Below are 24,689 nucleotides of genomic sequence, written 5' to 3'. Positions count from 1 at the left end.
ATTATCTTCCTTTCACAGATGAACTGGAGGCATGGGGAGACTTGGGCTTAGAGTTTGGAATCAAGCCTAGTGCCTCCCTTCCAACCCCGGGGTCTGTTTTGTATCGCTCAGAAAGACCGATGTCTTATATTATGCACCACGTCTGATTGCTGTGAACTCAGAGGTGTTATTTTCCATGGCCTAGAGGGCATGTCCATTTTTCTTTCCAATATGCTGCTTCTGATGTTCCCCGGTAGCTCCGTGAAGGAGCTATCAGATGGGGAAGCGTATGGGCAAGAGGAAATCTGCTCTCCACAGGCAGAGCTGGGAATGGGATCGTGTGTGTGTGTATGTGTCAATGGAACTAATCTCATATAGCTCTCCCTCCTCCCTCCTTACCTTGGGAATGCAGTAATGGTGGTATTTTTTAGGTGCTTTCTATGTGCCAGGCACTGTACTAAGCGCTGGGATGGAATACGAGCCAAGTCCCTGTCCCACATGGGGCTCACAATCTCAATCCCCATTTTACCGATAACTGAGGCACAGAGAAGTTAGGTGACTTGCCCATGGTCACACAGCAGCTATATGGCAGAGCCAGGAATAGAACCCATGACCCTCTGACTCCTTAGGCCCATGCTCTATCCCTTATGCCACGCTGCTTCTCATACAACTCACCTAACCCCCCAGTTTGATCTTCTGGTCCCGGCTGGGAAATCGTGACCCTGTCGAGGTAATAGCTCTTCTGTCATTTTTCTCTCCTCACAGGTGACCTCATGCACCTGCCGCCGTATCTCAGAATGGACTTCTTATTAAACCGAGGCGCTCCAGGCACCAGCAGAGACCCGGCTCTAGGGCCAGCCTGCTTGGAGCCTCAGAAAAGTCGAACCTTGAAGCGCCCCACGGTCTTGGAGCCGATACCCATGGAGGCCGCTTCCTCCTCCTCCTCCAGAGAAGGACAGTCCTGGCAACCTGGCGTTGGGGCCACAGCACCGCAACGGGAAGGGGTGGAGCTGGGACAGGCGGCCAAAATGAGCAGCTCGCAAGAATCCCTGCTGGACTCCCGGGGCCATTTAAAAGGAAACAATCCCTACGCAAAATCTTACACTTTGGTATAACAGACAGTGTGTGGCTGGACAGTGGCTGTAAATACAATTTAAAATAAAATCCAATCAAAGCTACCTTTTTTTTACTGAATCCCAATATTTATAATTAAAGAAGATTGCCAAAATATTTAAAAAAAGGAAAAAAAAAAGAAACCACAGACAGTGCAAAGACTCTCCTGCTTTTTTCCCTGTCTGAGTGTGAGCTTCATCTGACTGGGCACATCAGGTTTTTGGGTAAAAGACGTCCAGTTTTCTGATCTTCACAGGCTGTCGCATTTTTACTGATTTTTCTACAAAGTGCATGGGGGACTAAACTAAACCTTCTGCCTGGAGGTTCTGTCACACAAGATTAAAGAAAATTGCAAAAAAACCCACAAAAAACAAAAAAAACCCACCAGATTTGTGAATTTGAAGGGATGTTGATTTGGGGCTGGGGGAATGTCTTGTTTGCACACATTTGTTTCCGATTAGAAACTGGGTCCTCGGTCTTTTTCTGCTGTTAATTAGGATGAGTGCGTCCGTGGGGGGGTGGGGGGGTGGGGGCGGAAGGGGAATCAATTTGGTCTTTCCTTTTTGTTCATTTTTTAATTTAATGAGACACTTTGCATTTTGTCTAAGCGAAATAAAAAGGTCGTCTGCCTTTCTCCTTGCTGTCTGGTTGCGTTGCCCCTGGGCTGATTGGTTTGGTGGCCTTTCCTTTTGGAGGGGGCAGGATGGATGCAGGAGAACCAGCACATTCCTAGGTGACTACTGGAGAGCTGCAAGAGTCTTGGACTCCCACTTGCACGTCCATCCCGAGAGAGCACTGCTACCACCTCTTAGCCAGTCAACTGCGGTTCCGACAAGAGTACTTAGCGAGGGTCTACAAATCTGCTTTGAGCACCCGCCAGAGAACGATAATGACTGGGGTATTTGTTAAGCGCATACTATACGCACTGTACTAAGCGCTGGGGTAGATGCAGGGTAATCAGGGCCTGGGCCCTGTCCCTTGGGCGGCTCCGTGTCTAAGGGATGACACTGTAGTAGACGGTATAGACAATGGCAAGAACACAGCCCCACCCCCGAAGATAGAGGAAGAAGAGAAGTGGCTTGGGCCAATTTTGCATACCCAGGGTCCCTGGCATAAATCCAGGTGGCATCACCCCAGTTTACTAAAATTTTCACATAGCCAGAATGGAGAATCCAGCCAGTGGAATCACATTTGACTCCCTCAGAAAGCCCGTAAGTAAGAGACGCCGTTCAACAAAAGCATGTTTCTTTCCTGCTGAATGATCAATCGGTGCTATTTATCCAACACTTGCAGGATGCGGGGTCCTGAACTAAGTCCTGGGTGAGTACAGTATAACAGCATTGGTATGTATGATCCCTGCCCAGGAGGAGCTTAAAGTCTAGAGTGACGGGTGTCTTTTCTTTTACCTAATAAATTCTGATTTGTACTTGGAATCGTTTAGCATTGCCAAGGTGCTAGATTAACCAGTCTTCCTACTCCTTCCTATAAAAAGGAGGTATTAATCCCTGTTTAAGATGAGCTAGAGAAGTAACTTGCCCGAGTGCCCCAGATCATTTGCTCTCCCTGTTCTATGGATCACCCACTCAGAAATATCTACTTTTCACTGTTCCCTCTATTACTATTATATTAGCTAAGCACTTACTATGTGTCATTCTAAGCGCTGGGGAAGATACCAGTTAATCACTACAGGCCAAGCCTTAGTCTGTTGGATTTATCATCTAGGAGTTTAATTGTAATCTCCTGTCCAATATCAGCACTCACTCTCTATTGAAATGAAATATGCTCTAAGGAATACAGGTTAGATACTGGGCCATCCTGACAGACCCCAGGAAACTGATTCTCTTTCTCTTGCTTTCCAGGGCGGAGGCAATCAATCAAAAGTATTTCTGGACTGCTTACACTGCGGCCTTGGGGAGGTCACTCTGCAGTGAGGTCAACGGACACTGGCCGCATCCTCCCACTCGAGCAGCCTTTCGGAACAAAGATGCCGTAATCCTACTCTGTAAGTTCAGTGATTACATTTGTGTTCATCTGCTTCAGACTGAAATGTGGGTGGTGCCCAAGCATGCAAAGTAGTCATTTACTGCTTTTTCCCTTGAGTCAAGTAAAGTGGGCCTGACACCCTGTCATCTTCCGAGCTAATTACTCCCAAACTGCTCCAACTCAAAAGAGATTCTTTGAAATACAGGACATTGCACGCTCCCTCATCAAGGTCCTGCATGGGGTGAGTTAATGCCGGCAAAGTGCCTTTATGTCTTGGGGTAAGCAGGACAGCATAAATGAAAAATAATAATAGTAGTAATACTGTGTTGTCGCTTGCGCCTAGAGGAAGTGCATTTTCCTGCCACCAAGCTGATTTCTGGGCCTGATTATAGACTTTTGGATGCACTATTAAGAGTGTCCACAGTTGACAATTGATTGCAGTGTCTGAGAGAAAATAAGATAAATTTTTCATACTTCACAGGCTCCGGACATAGATTCGATAAATAATTCTATATTTTCTCCCAAGTATCTATTTGGCTAGCAGCCTGAAGGATATCAGTATTCCTGGGGTGAACAAGGTTTCCTAGTAATTTAGATCAGTACATCATGCATGCCATCTTCACCTCCTCTGTTCAAAGTGAAGAAGCGCCCTGGCTTTTCTACCCATCCCCCATGGAGGGAAGTGGAGTGTCCCATCCTAAGACACGCAAGCCTCGGTCCAGTCGCGAAGGCTGTGGGACTGAGAACCTGTGAAGGAAAATTGATTCTAGGGCTTGCAGTTTGAGTGATATCATTCGCACTCTCTCTTCCCTGCCAGTTATGTTCCTGCTGAGGCCTGGAGCTCAACAAGCAACGATGTGGGCAGGGCTGCAGCGCATCCCAAACCTCATAGAAGAAACAGCACGGCCTAGTGGAAAGAGCCCGGGCCTGGGAGGCAGGAGACCTGGGTTCTAATCCCGGCTCTGCCACTAGTCTACTGTGTGACCTTGGGCAAGTTACTTAACCTCTCTGTGCCTCAATGACCTCATCTGTATTAATCAGTGGTCTTCACTGAGCCCTTACTATGTGCAGAGCACTGAACTAAGCATTTGGGAGAGTACAGTACAACGGAATTAGGAGACATATCCCCTGCCCATAAAAATGGGATTGAAACTCTAAGCCCCATGTGGGGCATGAATGGTGTCCGGCCTAATTAGGTTATATCTACCTCAATGCTTAGTACAGTGTCAGTAAATGCTTAACAAATATCATTTAAAAAAAAGGATGTGAAATTCACCCCTCTGCTATTCCCTCTGTATTCTTCAGAAACCACAGTTATCTAGAGGGGCACGGATCTGGTTATACAGGGGCGTTTTTATAACTGAGCAGCTCAGGGATGGGGGGCAGGACAAAGGGGTTGGTGGGATTGTTTGACCTTTTTTAACCTTGTGTTCCTGCTTTTCTCGGTTGATTATCCTCTTTTATTTAAATACCCCTCCTATAAAAACACCCAGACGGTCACCATACTGTGCCCTCATCTCAGCTCCTCCCTGCATTTCACACCTTCATTTGGCTTTCACCTAAAGAATTCTGACAATTTCTCTGAAGTAGACTCACACTTCCCAGCCTTCAGTCAGCTGGGCAAATCTATTTCAGACATTATATTCCAAAATAGAAAATTCACTGGGAATAAAAAGGTGGCCAGTCATGGGACTCCCAGTGTTTTGGCTCTTGTTGAGTGAGGGGATGGGATAATAGCACATTAAAGAAGTGAAGGGGCTAGAACGTCTTTACTATACTGAGCGCTTACTGTATGTAAAGCACTGTACTAAGCACTCAGGAGAGTACAATACAACAGAGTTGGCAGGCATGTTCCCTGCCCACCACGAGCTTACAGTAAATGGCAGAGCAGAGCTGTAGCAGGGGAGGGCAGGAGAGAGGCATAAGTATCCACTACTGATCAACGAGTTGGTGAGGTAAAAAGGACCTCCGCCATAGCTTCCTCCAGTAACAGCATCAAGGGAAGAGAGAAACTTGTTGATGAGATCAGCAGAGGGCATTGAAGAATTGTGGAGGGCCTCGAAGGAGCAAGAGAGCAGAAAGAGAGCGGAGTAAGCAGGAGGAGGGGATTCAGCGAGTCTTTGAACGCAAGCTCTTGAAACATCACGGTCCTCTCTGTGCTGCGGGCACCATCCAAGGCATAAACTCCCCTCTAAATTGTAAGCTCCTTGTGAGCAGAAAACGCCTCTACTAACTTCATTGTATTCTCCCAAGTGCTTAGATAGTGGTCTGCCCACAGTAGGTGCTCAATAAATTCCACTGATTAGATTCAAGGGGAAGAAATGCCAGGCAAAAACTACACTTCACCTTGCAGTGAAATTCAGATTGGAATGGTATCTTTCTTTAAAGCCCCTGGGCAATTTTCTCTTTAAATCGCTGCAACTTAAATAGGAATTAAATGTTTCCTCAAATATACAGCGGGAGTGAAAGGACCAGAAGCAAAGTCAGAACCAATTAAGTAAAAAGCCCTTTTTCAGACACATCTCAGTAATCCTCACTGAGGCTGGCCCAGATCACCAGGCTGCCGCCTTCTAGGGCCAAGCTTGACAGAGGCAGCCGGGAAAGGCAGGAAAGGTCTCACTTTTTCCTCCTCATGACAGTGGTGTCCTGGAAGAGGGGTCTGGGGTGGCCTAGTGGAAAGAGCATGGCACTGGGAGTCAGTGTGCTGACCTTCAAGCCCCAGCTCTACCTCCCTCACAGTAGTAGCATCCAAGGGAGAGAGGGAAGGTCTGATGGGAATTATGTGGCTTTCCTCTCCTCAAGAAATCACTAGAGCTGGAAAACCGTACAATAACAGGCCATAGTCATAAAGGGGTGAGGATCTGCTACGAAGCACCTCCTGCTCCTCCCTCTTCCAACTTCAAAGTCCTTCTAAAATGCCACTTCCTCCAAGAGGCCATCCTTGATTCATTTTTCTACTCCCACATTATATCTTCCTATCACCTTGAGACTATTGGGTCACCTCTGCGCTTAGGGACTCACTTCCCCCCTTTGCTCTTCTGTATTCACTGACTTACATCCTCTACTATTTAGGCATTTTACTCATCCAGAAATCCATAACAATCTTCCCATTCTCTTCACTGTATTTGCTACATGAACTCTATTATTTGTCATCCCTGCTAGAATGTAATAATAATTATTATTAATAATTATAGTACTTGTTAAGTGCTTACTATGCACCCAGCACTGTTCTAAATGCTGGGGTAGACACAAGTTAATCAGGTTGGACACAGCTCCTGTCCCCTATGGGGCTCATGCTCTTAATTCCCATTTTACAGATGAGGTAATTGAGGCCCAGAGAAGTTAAGTGACTTACCCAAGGTCCCATAGCAGACATGTAACAAGCATGTAAGCTCCTGTGGGCAGGGATTGTGTCTCTAGCTTGACTGTACTCTTCCAAGCACGTAGTATAGTGCTCAGCACACAGTAGGTGCCTAGTAAGTACTACTGATTGATTAACTGATGGATCAGAAACCCTCCCAGAGGCAGGTAGTGTAACAGGGCCCCTTGCAGTCACTGACATGTAGCGACTTACGAGTTCTCTCAAGATCTTGAGGGTGTAAAGAAACAAAGGAAATCAGTGCTTAGTACAGTGTTCTGCACGCAGAAAGCACTCGGGAAATACCATTGATTGATTAACTATTGACTGTCAGTGACGCCTGATACACGGAGGGTAGATCAGGCTTGGGACTCTTGCTTCCCCCGTTCTTGTCCACCACTTAGCCCCACCTGAGTCCTGGAATCTCTACTGCAACAGTGGAGACAACCATCTCTTGTGGTTGTCTGGAAAATCCCTTTTCCTTGAGGGAATCGACTTCCTCCCTTTCACCCCCCTCTTTCTGCCCATGGAGCTCGAGGTGGGAAAGAAAAATGGAATTTGGAGGGGAAAAAAAACAAAAAACCACCAGACTTTAAACAGACAGCCAGCAGATCCTGTTTCTTCTCTCTGGCAAAAACCCCAGAGCAAGTTGTGTCCTAAGGAAACAAGGCAGCCACAGGAAGAGAAAGCTTTCTCTGCCCAACCTCTTTTCTCTGGAAGGAGTAGAGTTTCTCCTCAGAGAAGCCAGCTTTTGAGGAGAGAAAATCTCAGTGGCACTTGAGCATGGCAGCCAGCCACGGGAAATCCTACGGAAGGTGAAAGGTTGGCTATTTTTCACTGGTCTATCTGAGGGAGGGTGGACATAATGGAAACTTGTTCATTCGATTAATCAATCAACGTGGGGCACTAAGCCCTGGGCTAAGGCTCAGGAGAGTACAACCATAGCAAGATACTCTTTTTCTGACCTGAAAGAGCTTATAACTCAGTGGTGGAGACCTGCAAAAATTATTTATAGGCAGTGAAAGCAGGATGGAATAGAAACCCATCAGTACAAAACAGCTGAACAGAGAACTGAATGTACCAAGAAATACAAAAATGAATAGAAGTAGACTCATGTATATGAGTGCCAAGGACAGGAATTAAACACCCAAGTGCTAAGGGTGACTGCTGGGTCTACCTGAATGCAGCGTTGTGAATGAAATGGGGAATGTTTCATGGAGGTGGGATTTTAGAAGGGCTTTGAAGATGGAGAGAGCAAGGGTCTGTCAGATGTGGGAGGCAGGGGAGGGGTCTGTAAGCCAGAGGAGAAGAGTGTGCATGGAGTTGGAGGCAGGAAAGTCGAGGAAAGGGAGTGGGACATGCAGTAAATTGTCCATCTTCCTCTACTGACCAATCCCCACCCAGGGGCTGCCCTGAGGGCAGGACTCTCCTCAGTGGAGGAGAGTAATGAAAAGGCATGATTCTGAGAGGGACAGGAAATGTGTACTCGAGCCAGGGAGCCCATCTGCACTCAGCATCTCCTAAAGGTATTGGGGAAGGGGGAGGAAGCACAGGAGGATCGTTTGGGATCAAGGTCAAACTGGCGGAAGAGTGACCTCGTACCTAGAGAACCTGGGGAGCCGGGACTCTTTGGGGACAGATTCTCATGGTTGTGCAGTTCTCCCTTCCATACCATTTGACTGTAAGTTCTCCAGTCAATCATATTTACTGAGCACTAAGTGCTTGGGAGAATATGATAAAACAGAGTTGGTGGGTTCCCTGCCGACAAGGAACTTACGGGCAGGGATGGGGCCTCCTTCTCTCACTGGACTCCCCGAGTACTTAGAGCTGCTCAACACACGGTAGGCACTCAATAAATACTACTGATAATAGTTTGCTTCCTTTCTTCCCACCATTTATCCCAACAAAAAGAAGGGCAAACAAATTAAGAGGCTACTCAGATTGTTGTCTCTAGGCAGTCACCCGCATGGACTGTGAGACAAACCTGGGTCTTCGTAGACTGTCTTCCTTTCTGAGGTCTCAGTGGATTTTAGTACCGCAGAGGGAACTATCTGTTCATCGTTGAGTTCTGAGCTTGTTTCGGTCATTTTGCATAGGGAAGGAGACTCTAGTCTGGATACTGTTTGACAAGGGCAGCAGCGTGGCCTAAGGGAAAGAGCCTGAGCCTGGGAATCAGGGGAGCTGGGTTTTAATCCTGGCTCTGCCACTTGTTTTCTGTAACAAATCACTTAACTTCTCTCTGCCTCAATTTCCTCATCTGTAAAATGGAGATGAAGTATCTGTTTTCCTGCTCGCTTGGACTCTGAGTCTCATGCAGAACCCTGGCTCTGTCAACCTTCTTATCTTGTATCTACCCCAACCCTTAGTACAGGGTTTGGTACACAATAAGCACTTAACAAATATCACAATGAGCAAACCTCTAGAGCAGAAGGAAGCTTCCAGAACATGGTAATTTTGGGACCCTCAATAAAGATATTACTGATTGGTGACTTTTCGGATTTTACTACTTTTTTATATTAACGTCTGTTTCTCCCTCTGGACTGTAAGGTTGTTGTAGGCAGGCAACGTTTCTAAATCTGTTGTACTCTCCCAAGCACTTACAGTGCTCTGCAAATAGAGTTCAATAAATACCACTGATTGATTGATTTACTCTATACAGGACTATTGTGTTGATCCACAAGCTCAATTATTTTTGTAAAGACAAAACTCACCTGCTTTCCAAAGTATTATTAAGAGGTGACTAGGGACAATGAGGTTTTGTGCTAAAAGCCTTCTCTTCCTTCCTTTCTACTTTCAATGTTGCAACTCTTGCCTTTGAAAAGGTCATCAGAGAGGAAGGAATTCTGTTAGCACTAAGGGATGGAGGGAAGCCTGCAAGCACTCAAGAAAGTGAACTCTTGGCATTTGAATTGTTCACCCCTCCCTGAAAGAAAAAGTGGTGCAGGAAGATGAAAGGTTGATTTCCTCCGTGATTGGGACAGAGCCTTTTTAAGTGAAAAGTAGCATGAACTAGAGGATAGAGCACAAACCTGACAGTCAGGAAGACCTGGGCTCTAATCCCAGCTCTGCCACTAGTCTGCTGTGGAAACTAGGGGACTGAACTTCTCTGTGCCTCAGGTACCTCATCTATAAAATGGGGATTAAGACTGTGAGCTCCTTGTTGGACATGGAGCATATCCAACCTGATTGGATATGCAACCTGGGGAAGCAGCGTGGCTCAGTGGAAAGAGCCTGGGCTTCGGAGTCAGAGGTCATGGGTTCAACTCCCAGCTCTGCCACTTGTCAGCTGTGTGACTGTGGGCAAGTCACTTCACTTCTCTGTGCCTCAGTTACCTCATCTGTAAAATGGGGATTAACTGTGAGCCTCACGTGGGACAACCTGATTACCCTGTATCTACCCCAGCACTTAGAACAGTGCTCTGCACATAGTAAGTGCTTAATAAATACCAACATTATTATTATTATTATTATTAACTTGTATCAACCCCACTGCTTGGTACAGTGTCTGGCACATAGTAAGTGCTTCAGTCGGTCAGTCAATTGTATTTATTGAGTGCTTACTGGGTGCAGAGCACTGTACTAAGCGCTTGGGAGAGTACACTCTAACAAATTAACAGACGCATTCCCTGCTTAACAAATGCCATTTAAAAAAAGCTTCTCTCTCTGTCCCTCTTCCCTAGTCTGCAAGCTCATCTCTAGAATAAGATCATTATAGGCAGGAAACATGTCTGCTAATTCTGTTGTATTGTACTCTCCCAAGTGCTTAGTACAGTATGCACATAGTAAGTGCTCAATAAATATGACTGATTCCTGTAGGAACTTGGACAAGTCCTTTCACTTCTCTATGCCTAAGGTACCTCATCTGTAAAATGGGGATTAAGACTGTGAGCCCCATGTGGGACATGGATTGTATCCAACCTGATTAGCTTGTATCTACCCCAGCGCTTGATACAGTGTCTGGCACAAAATCATCGTCATCATGATGATTGTGGTATTTAATACCACAAAAAATAAACATGTATCAAAAGCAAATGAATAAATTAACACCTAAAAACCTCAAAGTCAGCTTCATCCAATGTATCTACAGCCATGGGGTCAGCCCAAAGCAGCCAGCTCTCCTTAAACAACTCTCGGGCTCACCACAGAGCTTAGTGAGAGTTAAATCAACGTCAGTGACCGAGGAGGCCGATCCACCATTATTGCTCATGTACAGCCTTTGTTCTGAGCTTGAAGTGTCTTTTCTTGGCTTTGTCTCACTGACACAAAACTATTGTTAGAACAAACAACTGGCACGGGCCTTTTGGGGGCAAGCCCATGGGCAAGGGAGACAAGTATCTCATAAAGCCCTTTTCAGCAAGCTTAAAAGGTTGCTCTTGGCAGCACTGACTTGCTAAAAAATATCAGATGTTGGCACCGCCTTCGCTGGCAAAACCCTCTCTGACTACTCATTGGTCGGTAGACAGAACTCTGTTTTTATTCAAGGATGACGTCCCCTACCTGAGATATCTGTTCCCTTTGTGTGGATGTAGACAGTTGAGCACTGACCAACAATTCGATTCCAACCATGGCATGCAAACATGCTGCCTCTTGTACATACTCATCAGTTTCTCCCTACAGTCCTCACTACTGTTTATCAATAATAATAATATTTTTAAGTCCTTACTCTGTGCCAAGCACTGTACTAAGTGCTGGGGTAGGTAAAACAACATCAGATTGGATATACTCCTTCCCTGACACAGGGCTCAAAGTGTAAGCCGGAGAGAGGACAGGTATTTCGTCCCCATTTTACAGATGATGAAACTGAGATCCCGAGAGTTAAAGTGACTTGCCCAAGCAACTCTCCAGTCCAGTCCTTCACTCTGCTGCTTCGACCATTTTTCTGATAAATCGTTCATTCCATATCTCCCCACTCCTCAGAAACCTCCAATGGTTCCCCTTCCACCTTCTCATCAAACAGAAACGCCTCACCATCAGCTTTAAGGCGCTCAATCAGCTAATAATAATAATAATGTTGGTATTTGTTAAGCGCTTACTATATGCCGAGCACTGTTCTAAGCACTGGGGTAGACACAGGGGAATCAGGTTGTCCCACGTGGGGCTCACAGTCTTAATCCTCATTTTACAGATGAGGGAACTGAGGCACCGAGAAGTTAAGTGACTTGCCCAAAGTCACACAGATGGCAAGTGGCCGAGCTGGGATACGAACCCATGACCTCTGACTCCAAAGCCCATGCTCTTCCCACTGAGCCACATTGCTTCTCTCTCCTTCCTACTTACCCTTGCTGTTCTCCTACTACCACCCGTCCCGCATACCCTGCTCCTCTAAAACCAAACTACTCTTTGCACCTCAATGTTATCTAACCCACCACCAACTCCTTGCCCAAGTTTTACCTCTGGCCTGGAACTCCCTCCCCTTCATATCCAACAGTCCAACACTCTTCCCACCATCAAAACCCTTCTACAATCACAACTCCAAGAAGCTTTCCCCTTCTAAGCCCCTTATTTCCCTATCTGCCCTCCCCTCTGATCAACTCTGCACTTGGCTGGGTTCCACTTAAGGACTTACACACTCATCCCAGCCCCACGATACTTACGTAAATATGCTTATACTCTATTTACTCTATTTCCCCCATCTCTCATCTATTGCAATGTCTGTCTCACCCTTGTAGACCTTAACTTTCTTTTGGGCAGGGACTGTGTCTACCAACTCTGTTGTATTCTATTTTCCCAAGCGCTTAGTACAGTGCTCTGCACAGCGTATGTTCTCAAGAAAAACCATGGATCGATTCAGCAGGCCAGTGGCAGAAATGGAGCTGGGACCTGACTCCATCTTCTGATTTTTCCACTAGGCCACGCTGCCTTCTATTTCATCCCTCCTCTGCACATCCTGCCTATTGGGGACAGGTTGCAGAGAACACATCCACCATTCCATGAGCTGCATTTCAGGACGGTTGAACATAATTATTGCTCTGCAGATCTTTTAGTCTGTATGACATCAGACGTCTTGTTGTCATGCTGGTCTTCTTATTCTTATTTTTACTTCTTTATCTACAAGAAACAACTTCTACTCTTCAAAATCTATTGGAAAATCCATGCATCTGCCTCTCTTCCCCAAGTTCATTCCCATCCACGCACTTCAGAAAACTGGTCGTTGCTTTCTAGGAGACCTACGGTACCGAGCCTAAAGTTGAGGCAGCGGTCCACCTTTTTAATGACTGGGAGATGTGGGCAGGGGGATTTCTCCATTGAACTGGCACCAAACGGTCAGGGAGTGTACCCCCTGGCTACAGAAGATCAACTTAAAACAAACGCTTCACTGCCTGCATCCTGTAGTGCAAAGTTAAGTAGAGATGTGGGGGCAGGTTAAATTTGATCACGCTAGGCAGCCAAGTCATATCCGTCTGACCCAAAATATCTTATGTGGGCCTTGAATGAGCCATTTTGCTGGCCTATTGGATCTATCTAGATCATCACTCTCCATCTTCAAAGCACTTCTAAAAATCATACTTCCGCTGGGAGGCCTTCCCTGACTAATCTCTCACTCCCTACCCTATTTTCCTAAACTCCTGCAACACCTGTGTTCTTGAATCCTCATCCCCTAAGGCCTTGGATACTCCCCTTATTCCCTCCCCACACAGCACTTACAAACATATCTTTAAACTCTCTTCCTTCTCCCTCCCTTATGGTGTCCATCTCCCTGGCTAGATTGTAAGCCCCAGGAGAGTAGAGATCATGTCGACCTACTCTATCTGCTCTCCTCAAGCACTTAGAACAGTGCTCTTAGTGGAGTAAGCATTCAGTAAGTACTACTATTGATTGATTGACTATATGGGTCAAATGACCGACTCTCCCCTCCACCTGATGCTCTGCAGACTAATACAGAAAGGTTTTCCTAGTTCAGTTGGCTCTTCCTTTTAGAATGCCCCTTCCCTAGTCCATGCACCTATTTGATTTTTCTTTATTTTTTTTTTCTTTTACTTTCCTGACATGATGACCTGGCCATAACTTAGTATGGTATCATTCTGTGAACGGCGGCTTGTGTTTATTTGGGCACTCGTGGTTGATCTTTCTTTGAGCTGATTATATCAATCCCTTCAGGAGGATTAAGCCAACAAGGCATGAATTACTGCATTTAAAGTCTGTGCTTGAAATGAAACCATTTCATTATCTTCTTAAAAGAAGCATGCCTAATCTTTAAATAGCCATTAGCCTCCTTGCTGTGTGCCCTTATTGTTTCTTATTTATTAAGCTCACTAAGAGTAGTCTCTTGCTTCACAGGCTTCTGGGGATATCTCTGAATGATGTGATTGTAGCTATGGTATTTTTTGAGCACTCACTGGGCACAATGTACTGTGCTAAGTGTTTGGGAAACCATTAGAGAAGCACAAGATTTACTCCCAGCCCACAAAGAACTTACACTTGAAGGGAGGGGAGGCTCATACTCCCTTACACTGTGAACCCCATGTAGGACAGGGACTCTGTCAGACTTGATTATCTTGTATCAATCCCAGTGCTTAATACAGTGTTTGGCACATAGTAAGTGCTTAACACTATTATTATTGTTATTATTATTATTATTCTAAATGGTCAATTCACTGGAACAGCCCTCCAGGCAGTCTGTCCCTTTCTGGCTTGGAAACCCAAACAAATAAGGAGCCTGGCTCACTCTCTGAAGAACTATAATACTTTCAAAACACAGGCACCAGGAAATAGTGAGGAAGTATCTCCCAACCTCTGCTTGGCACATAGTAAGTGCTTAAATACCACAATTATTATTATTATTATGTCACTAAGTGCTAAGAGGCTACACTGCACACGTAAAGGGACAGATTTTGGCCAGTCAGTGAGCCTCTGACGAGGACAAACTTAAACTGTCATCGAGAGCTCATTTTCACTTCCCTTCCCTAACTACTAGAATGCTTCTAGGGTGAGTGTTCTCGCTGGATAACTCGGTTCTCCTATAAGCACCAAGCCTGGAGTATTGCATGACCTCAAGGTAAAGAAAATGAATGCTGTAGTAGGCACCTGTTGTTCCAAAGCCAAGCACATGCTCTCAAGAACAAGCAGCCTCCCCCACAACACGGCCCCCGAGACTAAACATTCTCACATTTTCAGAGGAACACACCTGAATTTCCCTAAATGAGTTCTATCCATAAATAAACAGTTCATAGTGGAACTGAGGGCATAAGTATCCTTATCCTTAAATAGAGCTTTCCTTTCTGGGACTACATCATTGATAACTGGGTGACGGTCCACAGACACAGAGCATTGCCAGATTGGAACAGAATCAGTAATACCCTTAAAAGACCTCCCCCGCCAAGTTCAGAAGATACAGAGGAGAGTACTAATATTCACAATATTTAAGTGCTTACTATGTGCCAATACAAGATCATCGTGTTAGACAGACTCCCCGTCCCACAAGGAGTTCACAGTCTAAGAGGGAGAATAGATATTGATTCCCCATCTTACAGAGGAAGAAACTGAGATACAGACAAGTTAAGTGACTCCTAAGACCACACAGCAGCCAAGTGGCATAGCTAGGGTCAGAATCCAGGTCCTCTGACTCCCAGGCCCATGCCCTTTTTACTAGACCACACTGATTCTCCAGAGAGGGTGGGCATTTCTAAGAGACGGAGGAGAAAGGATGACTTGATAGATTGAGATCTCCTTGAGGGCAGGGATCATGACCAACTCTACTGCTTAGAACAGTGCTTGACAGATAATAAGCACTTAAATACCATCATTACTGCACTGCACTCAGGAGTACAGGGCTCTGCACACCGTAAGTGCTCAATAAATACCTTTTGATCGATTCATTCATTCATTTCCCTCCAGGATGTGGTGATTTGCTCCATCTAGCCCAGAATCAGTGTAAATTACTCTCATCAACACCTGCAGTTAGATTTAATCAGCGTTCTCGGTTACTACATGGTTATTTTCGAAATGGAAAATGCCTATTAGCATGAATATTCAAAGGACAGCCTAAGCTATTAAAACCCCATTTGTTCTACAAACAGAACATTGGTGATTTCCAAATGAGGCTTCCTTAAAACTTTTTCCAGGTTTCCCGTCAGTACTGTGGGAGAATAACCAATTGAGGAATTAGGGTAGGGAAAAGTTAGAGAATTATGAGCATCATTCGTTTGTTTATCAGAATTGAGAGCTGTTATTTTTTTAAAATGTGCATTTTGGACCACAAATTTGTGTTTGTTTTGTAATGACCCTGGTTTTCAGTGATTATGGGTAATGACAATACTTGTGGTATTTGTTTAGTGCTTACTATATGCCAAGCACTGTACTAAGCGCTGGAGAGATACAAGATTACTAGGCCCCAAATGGAGATCACAATCTAAGTAGGAGGGAGAACAAGTACTCAATCCCCATTTTGCAGATGAGGGAACTGAGGCACAGTGAAGTGACTTACCCAGGATCACACACTGGGTAAGTGGCAGAGCTGGGATGAGAACTGACTCCAAAGTCTATACTCTTTCTACCAATGCTGCACTTGATTTAACGATTTATTTTATTCTGTTAAGATAGTGGTGGGAGAACAGGTGAAGAGAGGGATCGGGAAAATGGATTAAATCCCTTTAACGTTAAGAGCTGTCTGCACCACACGTCCCAAAATGTTATAAAATCTAAGTCAATAATTTATATTGAGCTACTGCTGGTTTCAGAGCACGGTAGTAAGCATCTAGGAGAAAACAACAGAAAGCTGAGCAGGTACTAAGAAGCTGACTTCCTTGACTTGAACACTGAATTATGTAAAGTGAATAGGAGATTGGTTCCAGGCAGGGTGACTGGCTTACCTGGGGTATTTCTTTTTTCTAATACTGCCCCAGTGACTGTCTCTGCCAAACAAGGATGTACAATCACCCTACTGAAAAGAAAATACAGTGCCTGACAAAAATCTTATACATTTAAAATTCTTTGTAAATATGCGGCTGTCTCTACACCCCATTAGATCATAAATTCCTGGAGAGTAGTGATCATCTGTCTTACTATAGTTGTACTCTCCCAAGCACTCAGTTTACATCTTCACATTCAAGAGGCACTTAGTAAATACCAGTTAATAATGCAGTTGAAGATTAGTTAAATGGGGCAAATTCACCACATATATTTTATATAATTTCCTTTCCATTGATCTTGAATTACCATATAATAACACCAGTGGCAGTTATTAAGTGCTTCTTAAGAGAAGCAACGTGATGGACCAGTGGAAGTCAGAGCATCTGGGTCTAACCCCAGCTCTGCCCCTTGCCTGTTGTGTTTCCTTGGACAAGTCACTTGATATCTCTGGGCCTCAGTTTTCTTATCTGTAAAATGACTAAACCATGAACCCCTGTGGAAACTCCATGTGTCCAACCTTATGATCTTGAATCTACTCTAGCATTCAGTCCAGTGTTTGGCACATAGTAAGCACTTAACCAATACCACAATTTTTTATGGTATTTGTTAAACGTTTCCTATGATTCAAACACTGTTCTAAGCATTGGGGAAGGTACAAGTTAATTAGGTTGTTCACAGTCCCTGTCCCACCAAGGGACTCAGTCTAAGGAGGGAGCACAGATATCCTCATTTTACAGCTGAGGAAACTGAGGCACAGAGAAGTTAAGTGACTTGCCCAAGGTCAAACAGCAAGCCACTGGCAGAGCCGGGATTAGAACCCAAGTCCTTCTGACTCCCAGGCCCGTGCTCTATTGAGGATTTTGCCTGAATAAGGAAGCTATAGTGCTGCTTCTCAGTTACAATTATTATTGTTGTTACCAGCAGGAACAAAAAGGGGCAAGCGGCCCCTCACAAATGACTACCCCCTAATCAGTTCCTCTACCCAGGTTCTCTTTCCTCTGAGCCTCGCTAAGTACCCATTATGACTGATTTTGTCCCCGAGCGCCTTAGGGTTTTGAGGAACCATATTAATGAGGAGGGAAAATGCTGCATATGGAAGTGCCAGAATGACAAGCCAGTATTCAGTCCTCTTCTGTGATGCTTCTGCCTTATGAATCTTACAGTATTTGCACACAGGAAAACAAGTTTCTCGGCATTAGGGTCTAGGGAAAAACGAGGGAGGAATAAACATGAGGAACTTCATTTTTGAAAAGAATGAATGATCTGGTTAGGATGAGACTTAGAGATCTACCATCACCCATGCATAAACAAAGACAAGCGGTAAATGCTTCTAGCGGAGCCCAGGATGGTCACACTGCTGTCTTCCCTCCCGGGCTGGAGAATTCTTCCCTGCTCATCACCACACAGCTCTGCTGGGTGGGATCCCTGAAGAGAACGGGTGACAGCAGGCTGCCCAAACGGTGAGCTGAATTTGGGAATCCGGAAGGATGGAGAACAGAGGAAACATTTTAAGGACCCAGCTGTACAAAGCCTCAGACTGTGCTTCAACCTGGCAGGGCAACTGGGAATGAATTGGTGCAGGGAGACAGTCCATCTCCTCCAAGAGCTTCCCCACTGCAACACACCCAAAGTGTGGGAGTGGCCTGGGTCCCAAATCTCGACTAGTGGAGGTGGGCTAATGTCCTTTGCAACCGGGTGGTGCCAGCCTCCTTTGGGGATCCGTTTTGTCCCATGGAAACACATCAAGCTGCACTCCCTTCCGCATCGGATAGCAGGCATTCATTTAATGAGTTTAAAGATAGACCAACCAAAAAGGGTGGTTCTTTTTATACACCAGGAAGGCTTCAAGTGCTTTAATGATTGATACGTAGTTTTCCCGACTACCAAACCGGCACATCCTTAATATGCATTTGATGAATGTAGCGCAGATGTGGTTCCTTGGGAAGCATTTACATAGACCGCTGTTATGTTTTCCTAATTAGACGCTCCAGGATACAGAACTCCTACTTACAGCATATTTTTTGTGGTTGAACAACACAACAAATCCCGTTCGACTGGCACTTTAGTTTACCCAAACACCATCAACAGACGGGAGCTGAAATAATTTACAGAGGCAGCATGATGCATCCAGCAATAACATTAGCATTTTGTGGCCATTAGCTAGCTGGAGTCATAAGTAAACTGGAATTCTGCAGATCCATCCAGAAGAGTTCCTGGTGTATACTGCTAATGTTTTTGTATCTCTCACCCTCTTGCTTACACTCTCTCTCCTGCCTCTATCTCCCTCCCTCTCCATTCCAGGCAGATTCCTGCTCTCCCCATCTTCAAATCCCTCCTAAAATCAGATCTCCTTTAGGAGGCCTTCCCTACCTCACTGCATCATCTCTGCATAAGTCTTCGCCCCCTAAGCACTCGGGCAATCACGTTACACCCTCCCCCCATCGCATTTTTGTATATGTATATCTTTAAACTGGTGTTTCCCCCTACCGATAATTTACTTCAGGGTCTGTTTCCCCCACTGGATTCTACATTCCTTGAATGTAATCGGGTTGGTAAATCCAATGCCAGACCTCAAAGAGTATACAGTCTAGTGACTTGCACTCTTGGCTCCTTCCAAGCCCCTCTTCTAAGTAGACTTCAACAGAATAAATAATTGGATCAACATATACATTCGATTCTGCCCTGTTTCCACATTTTGGCTATTTTAAAAAAAATAGGGAATGTATTTCTGATAAAATGAGCCTGTTTAGATCCAGCATGAGGCAGTGTTGAAAGAAAAATACTTTGGTCAGTCACACGCGTGTGTCCAGTATCAGTTTTCCTTAATGCAGGCTTTTCCCTGAATAGGGCAGCTATAGTGCTGAGGTCATGGATTAATGTCTAAGTGCTAAGGGAGACTGTTGGGTTGGTAATACTCGGCACGCTGAGAATTAAGTGGAGAAGGCTTCATGGAAGAGGTGGAATTTGAGGAGAGCTCTGAACACAGGGAGAGTTATGGTCTGATATGGACAGGAAGGGAGTTCCAGGCCAGGGAAATACTGGGGAGTTGAGAGACCGGGGAGTTGAGAGCAAAGAACCACCAGAAGAAAGGCTTGGGAGAAGCCAGGAGTGCTAGTTACTAGCCTTTAAGCTCCTTGAAGGCAAGGGTCTACCAACTCTACTGTGTTGTACACTCCCAAATGCTTAGTGCAGTGCTCTGCACACAGTCAGTGCTCAACGAATATCACTGAGCGACTGTGAGCTGGGGAGAGCTGATAAATAGAATGGAGAGCGCTGGAGTCTTGAAGCCAATGCTAAAGAGTTTTTGAGTGATAAACAAGGAAGAGAAATGGGCCATGACTGGAGGCTTCAGATTATGCAGAGACAAGTGTTGTGGCAGGAAGATGAGCTGGGCAGTAGCGTCAAATACAGACTGAAGAAGAAGAGAGGGTGGGAACAGAGTCCACAATTATTATCGCAACAAGGGCTTGAGTCAGGGTGATTGCTGTTTGGATGGGAAGGGAGGGACACAAGTAGGCACCGCTGAGGTGGAGGAGTGGGCAGAAATTCGCAGTTGATCACAACCTGTGAGCTCCACTGCTCAAAGGAGACGCACCTTGGACTTGGCCTTCTCCATGGAGGGAGGGTGTCATGAGATGTAAAGTTACAGAGAACACTTATCCGGCATTGGCAGAAGGGAAGTTGGGAAGTGGAAGGGCGAGGAGAAGTGGTTGAAGGGGTTGTGGTACGGAGCATCTAACAGGCACCGCAATGACCGGCTCAGAGACTTGTCAGGGGAGACTGGAGGGTTTCACCTTTAAGGTTTGAGAGGTGAGCAAGCCCCGTGGAACCGAGTTAAAGAGGCCTGAGGAGCTAATGCTTTCTTGAAAAATATTTGCTAGACTCACTTAGCCTTTTGGGGGATAACGATTGAGCTGCAGAGCCAAGTGACAAAGTGAAACAACATCCGTGAATCATTTTACTGCTCAGCTAAAATATTAAGACTGAATTGTGGGTACCTCAAAATTGACTTTTATTTTTTCATGCCTTCTGAAATACTCTTAATATGATTTTTCCTCCAACACTTTTCTGCTTGTGCTAGTGTTATCAAAGCTCAAAAACACCACTTGCAACACCTTCCCTGGGATACCACAAGGTGCCTGCCTGCCTTTTATAAAGAGCTGGGAGCCAGATTTAGCTCAAAGACTTCACCCATCCATCGTATTGTCAGTGGGTTGTGATAGAGGGTGTTAAGACTACAGGGCTCATCTCTCATCTCAACTAGATTTGGGGGAGTCAGATTTATTCTTATAGCATTCAATTGGAGAAGGAGAAGGACAAAGTTCTAAACTAATACTGAACTCACTCCTGAAATGATTGTGGGAAAAAATGTGAGGGGAAAAAAATAAGGAGCTATCGTACTGAAAATTATTATGCCATTATGAGCAAGAAGGAAAATCCAGTTGCACAGAGCCAAATAAACAGTTCTTGAGTTTGATTCTTCAAAGAAGCTTCATGGATGACCACTGAAAGGTCATTTTCTCTAGTTAGGCTGGCTCGCAACCAATGTCTCTGATTAAAAGGCTTCTTGACCATTTTGACTATTAGGACTGTGCCAGATAAAAGCTTCTTTATAACATGAGGGTCACATTTTCCATGATTTATCTTAAGGGGTGCTTGTTGGGTAGCGCTGAATTAAATGATCCACATGGTGTTGTGGGAAATGGTAAAGACGGGGATATGATGAAAGAGGGTTTAGTAAGCTTCTTCTCTGTTGGACCAACTATAGCCTGAATGCCCACACTCCCCACGCACACCAAAAAGGAAAAATCATTGCAGACTTTGAAGCAGTTAGTAAAACGAGCCATCTTCAATTCTCCTAGGTATATTTTCCCCCCAAGAGACTGTATGGTGAACTAGCCCTTCCCAAATAAAATCAGGTCTCTGCTTAAAACAACTGGAGCAAAGCAAAAGCCACTCAGAGGAGGATGGAAAATTCAATTACAAGACACCTCCAGCAATGGTCTCCAAGGGCCCTCTAAGGACTGGAACTCTTGTTTTCTCCTCCACCTCCTTTGCAAAATGAGGGAAGTAGACAGGGCATTGACTGAGTGCAATGCCTAACACCTTTTCATCTTTGAACCCCAAAGGACAGTAGTAATCATTTATTGAGTGCCCACAGACTAATGTGCTGAACTAAGCACTTGGAAAGAATGAAACAAGCAGCACATCCCCCGCCACAAGGGACTTACAGTCTACTGAGGAAGACAGACTTAAAATATTTATAAACAATAGTCAAAATAAATAATGAGTGTACATTCATTAAAGCTGAGGCTGGGTGCAAGTAACTTCCTAAATGTTTGAGATGGTGCATGGGTTTCTATAAATTGGGATGCTGGGAATTTAATCAGGAATGTGGGAGGAAGTGGGCTTTTAGGAAGGCTTTGACTGTAGAGGATGACTGTAATCCGATGGATTTGGGGCAGGGAATGGGTGGGAATTCTTAACCAGCCAATGCACCTAAGTGAGGGTATGGAGGTGAGAGTTGAGAATGAGATTCAATTACAAAACTAGTTTGGGGGAACAAGAGAGGGGGTGGTGAGTAGCGAATGAAGATAGCTGATACATAGGGTTGGGTCGGTTGGTGGAGCCCCTTGCTTGATGTGGGAAGCCAGGGGAGGGTTTTGAGGAGCAGGGAAATGTGTGCTGCTTGGGAAGCAGTGTGGTCTAGGGGAAAGAGCAAAGACTTGGGAATCAGAGGACCTCGATACTTATCCCGGCTCTGTCACTTGCCCGCTGTGTGGCCTTGGACAAGTCACTTAGCTTCTCGGCACCTCAGTTACCATGTCCGTAAAGTGGGGATATAATACCTGTTCTCCCTCCTACTTAGACTGTGAGCCCTGTGTGGCACAGGGACTGTGTCCGACCTGATTAACTTGTATCTTCCCCACTGCTTAGAACACTGCTTGATAGAGTAAGTGCTAACAGATACCACAGTTATTATTATTACTATTACCCAACTTCCCCTTGCCTAAGAGGAAGCAGAGTCATTTTGTATATATTTTTATTACCCTATTTATTTTGTTAATGAGGTGTACATCCCCTTGATTCTACTTAGCGTGATTAAGTTGTCTGGTTTTTGTCCATCTGTCTCCCCCGATTAGACTGTAAGCCCGTCAATGGTCCGGGATTGTCTCTATCTGTTGCCGAACTGTACATTCCAAGCACTTAGTACAGTGCTCTTCACATAGTAAGCGCTCAATAAATACTATCGAAAGAATCTCTTTAGGCTCAGGAACAGTTCTCTTCAGAACCACTGGGGCAGCTGATGAGCTGATTGGTCTTTTCCAGATTCTCAGACAGCTGGGGTAGTTCAGCTGCTCGGATCCTTCGCGGAGACATCCTCAGCCTCAGAGACAGGCTAGCGATGGGCATTTTTCCCTGGTAAGTTACACAGACAGCAGAGAGCCATCTGGAGGGGGAGCTGTTCAAAGCCATCAGCCGCAGGTGCACAAATTAATCAAGCCAACACCCAGCATGGATGTGCCAGATGAAATTGTCTTTGAAAAAGCTGACTCAGGGGGAACTTCCTTGCCAAGGGGTTTTTGCTTCTGTCAGAAAACAGGAATAAATCTGCTACTCGTTCATGGCAGGAACGAGATGCAGAAACGACAGGAAAGGGGACAAGACCACTTATGTCCTGTGGTTGGCGAGATAGGGTCTGATCAGAGAAGTATTAAGAGCCTCATAAGATGGGATAATCATCTATATTCTGTCCTATCCCTGGCCATAGATGATTTCCACCATCAGTAGAAGTAATGGTATTTATTGAGTTCCAGTGAGCACCAGACACTGTACTCAGGGTTTGGGGGAAGACTACTGAAGCACAAAGCATATTTCCTGCAATATGAATCTTGATCAGCGGTATCTTGGAGTATGAACAGCAGCCATAAATAGATTCCTGGCAATTTCCATTTCCTGATGCCATTCAAGCCCTCTACTCTTGGCCAATGAGTCAGGCAACGGGCCACAATCTGAATGTACCATTAATAAGGACAATCTGAACTGGGAGTTGCTTTTGTTTTATTGTGTTTTTTTTAAAAAAGGAAAAGGTTTAGAACAGGGATGTGAAACAAGGCATCTACTCCCAGATCAGCAATCAGTAAGCCCATTAACATTCTAAGCAATGAAGCTTCTCTCTCACCGAAGAAACCCAAATGGCCCATCATGGTTTGCCTCATTTAGGGGTCAAAATGGAAGTCTGGGGCAAATGATGGATTGGTGGAGGAGCCTAATTCCACACAAGTAGAAAATAGTAAGGAATGAAGACAGCTATTTCCTCTTGACTTCTCCTTTAGAAGAGAAGCCATGTTTCCTAGTGATTAGAACATAGGCCTTGGAGTCAGAGGACCTGGGTTCTAATTCCAGCTCTACCACTTATCTACTGTGGCAAGTACTTAGGCAAGACACTTCATTTCTCTGTGCCTCAGCAACCTCATCTGTAAAACGGGGACTAAGACTGTGAGCCCCATGTGTGACATTGACTATTTTCCAACCTGTTTTGTATCTACCCCAGTGCTTAGTACAGTGATTGATACATAATAACCAATTAACAGATACCACAAAAAAAAAAGAGCAGTAGCTTGGTGACAAAGGGCTCACAATGGGCGGCTTGGGGTCCCAGTCTACCTCTGTCACCTGGGAGAGGGAAGACTCCTCCATTACACTGAAGTGCTAAAGAAATCAATCAATGTGTCACCAAAATGATTAAAACAGCTACAGAAAACAATTTAGCCTCTTCCACAATTTACAATACCTCCAGCAAGAAGCCGGGAAATCCAATCTCAAAGCTGTGAGTAGTTTATACAGCAAGGAGGGATAAGAGGAGACCTGTGTTTAAGGTAATTTTTTTAAGGAGCCATTCAAAAGAAAGATGTTCGGTGTTTGTTTCTTGCTCTCCTCTCTGGTTTCATCTCACCCATGGAGGAAGCATTAGAGGGCATCGTGGCCTTTACCGGGAGTTCAACGGTCTTCTTATAGAAACAAAAACAATTTATTACGTCAAAGATTCTGGATGAGTTTCTGCTGGCCGATCATTAAAGAGGACTACCCATCCTACCGGTGTATCGCAACAAACCATCTGTCAAAAAGAAACTAATTTCAGACTGAACAACCTTATTTGTGTTCAGAAAGAAGCCTGGCTACTGGTATTCCCGACTGGTGCTTAGGAACCTATGGGGAATGTGGGGCTAGTGATTCCTAAAGAGAGGCTAATGGAGAGTTGCCAGCAGTATTCAATGTGCCTCCTAGAGGCCCTGAATAATAATAATAATAATAATAATAATAATAATGTTGGTATTTGTTAAGCGCTTATTATGTGCAGAGCACTCTTCTAAGCGCTGGGGTAGACACAAGGGAATCAGGTTGT

General features: G+C 45.0%; 1 protein-coding gene and 1 long non-coding RNA gene across 5 annotated transcripts in view; one reads left to right on the top strand and one right to left on the bottom strand.

Annotated features, from left to right (window-relative positions):
• DSCAM (DS cell adhesion molecule) overlaps positions 1-1,157 on the top strand; it is a 515,628-nt gene extending 514,471 nt beyond the window's left edge. For all 4 annotated transcript variants that reach the window (XM_029046622.2, XM_029046624.1, XM_029046620.1 and 1 more), the window contains one exon: positions 745-1,157. In XM_029046622.2, the coding sequence (XP_028902455.1) occupies positions 745-1,094 (350 nt within the window). In that variant the 3' untranslated portion in view covers positions 1,095-1,157. The remainder of the gene's footprint in view (positions 1-744) is intronic.
• Positions 1-24,689, bottom strand: part of LOC114805460 — a 69,970-nt gene that overhangs the window by 36,826 nt on the left and 8,455 nt on the right. The gene's annotated exons all lie outside the window — the stretch shown is intronic.

Source organism: Ornithorhynchus anatinus, chromosome 18 (assembly GCF_004115215.2).
Source record: "Ornithorhynchus anatinus isolate Pmale09 chromosome 18, mOrnAna1.pri.v4, whole genome shotgun sequence".
Taxonomy (NCBI): Eukaryota; Metazoa; Chordata; class Mammalia; order Monotremata; family Ornithorhynchidae; genus Ornithorhynchus; species Ornithorhynchus anatinus.
This window is presented reverse-complemented; position numbering and strand designations above follow the sequence as displayed.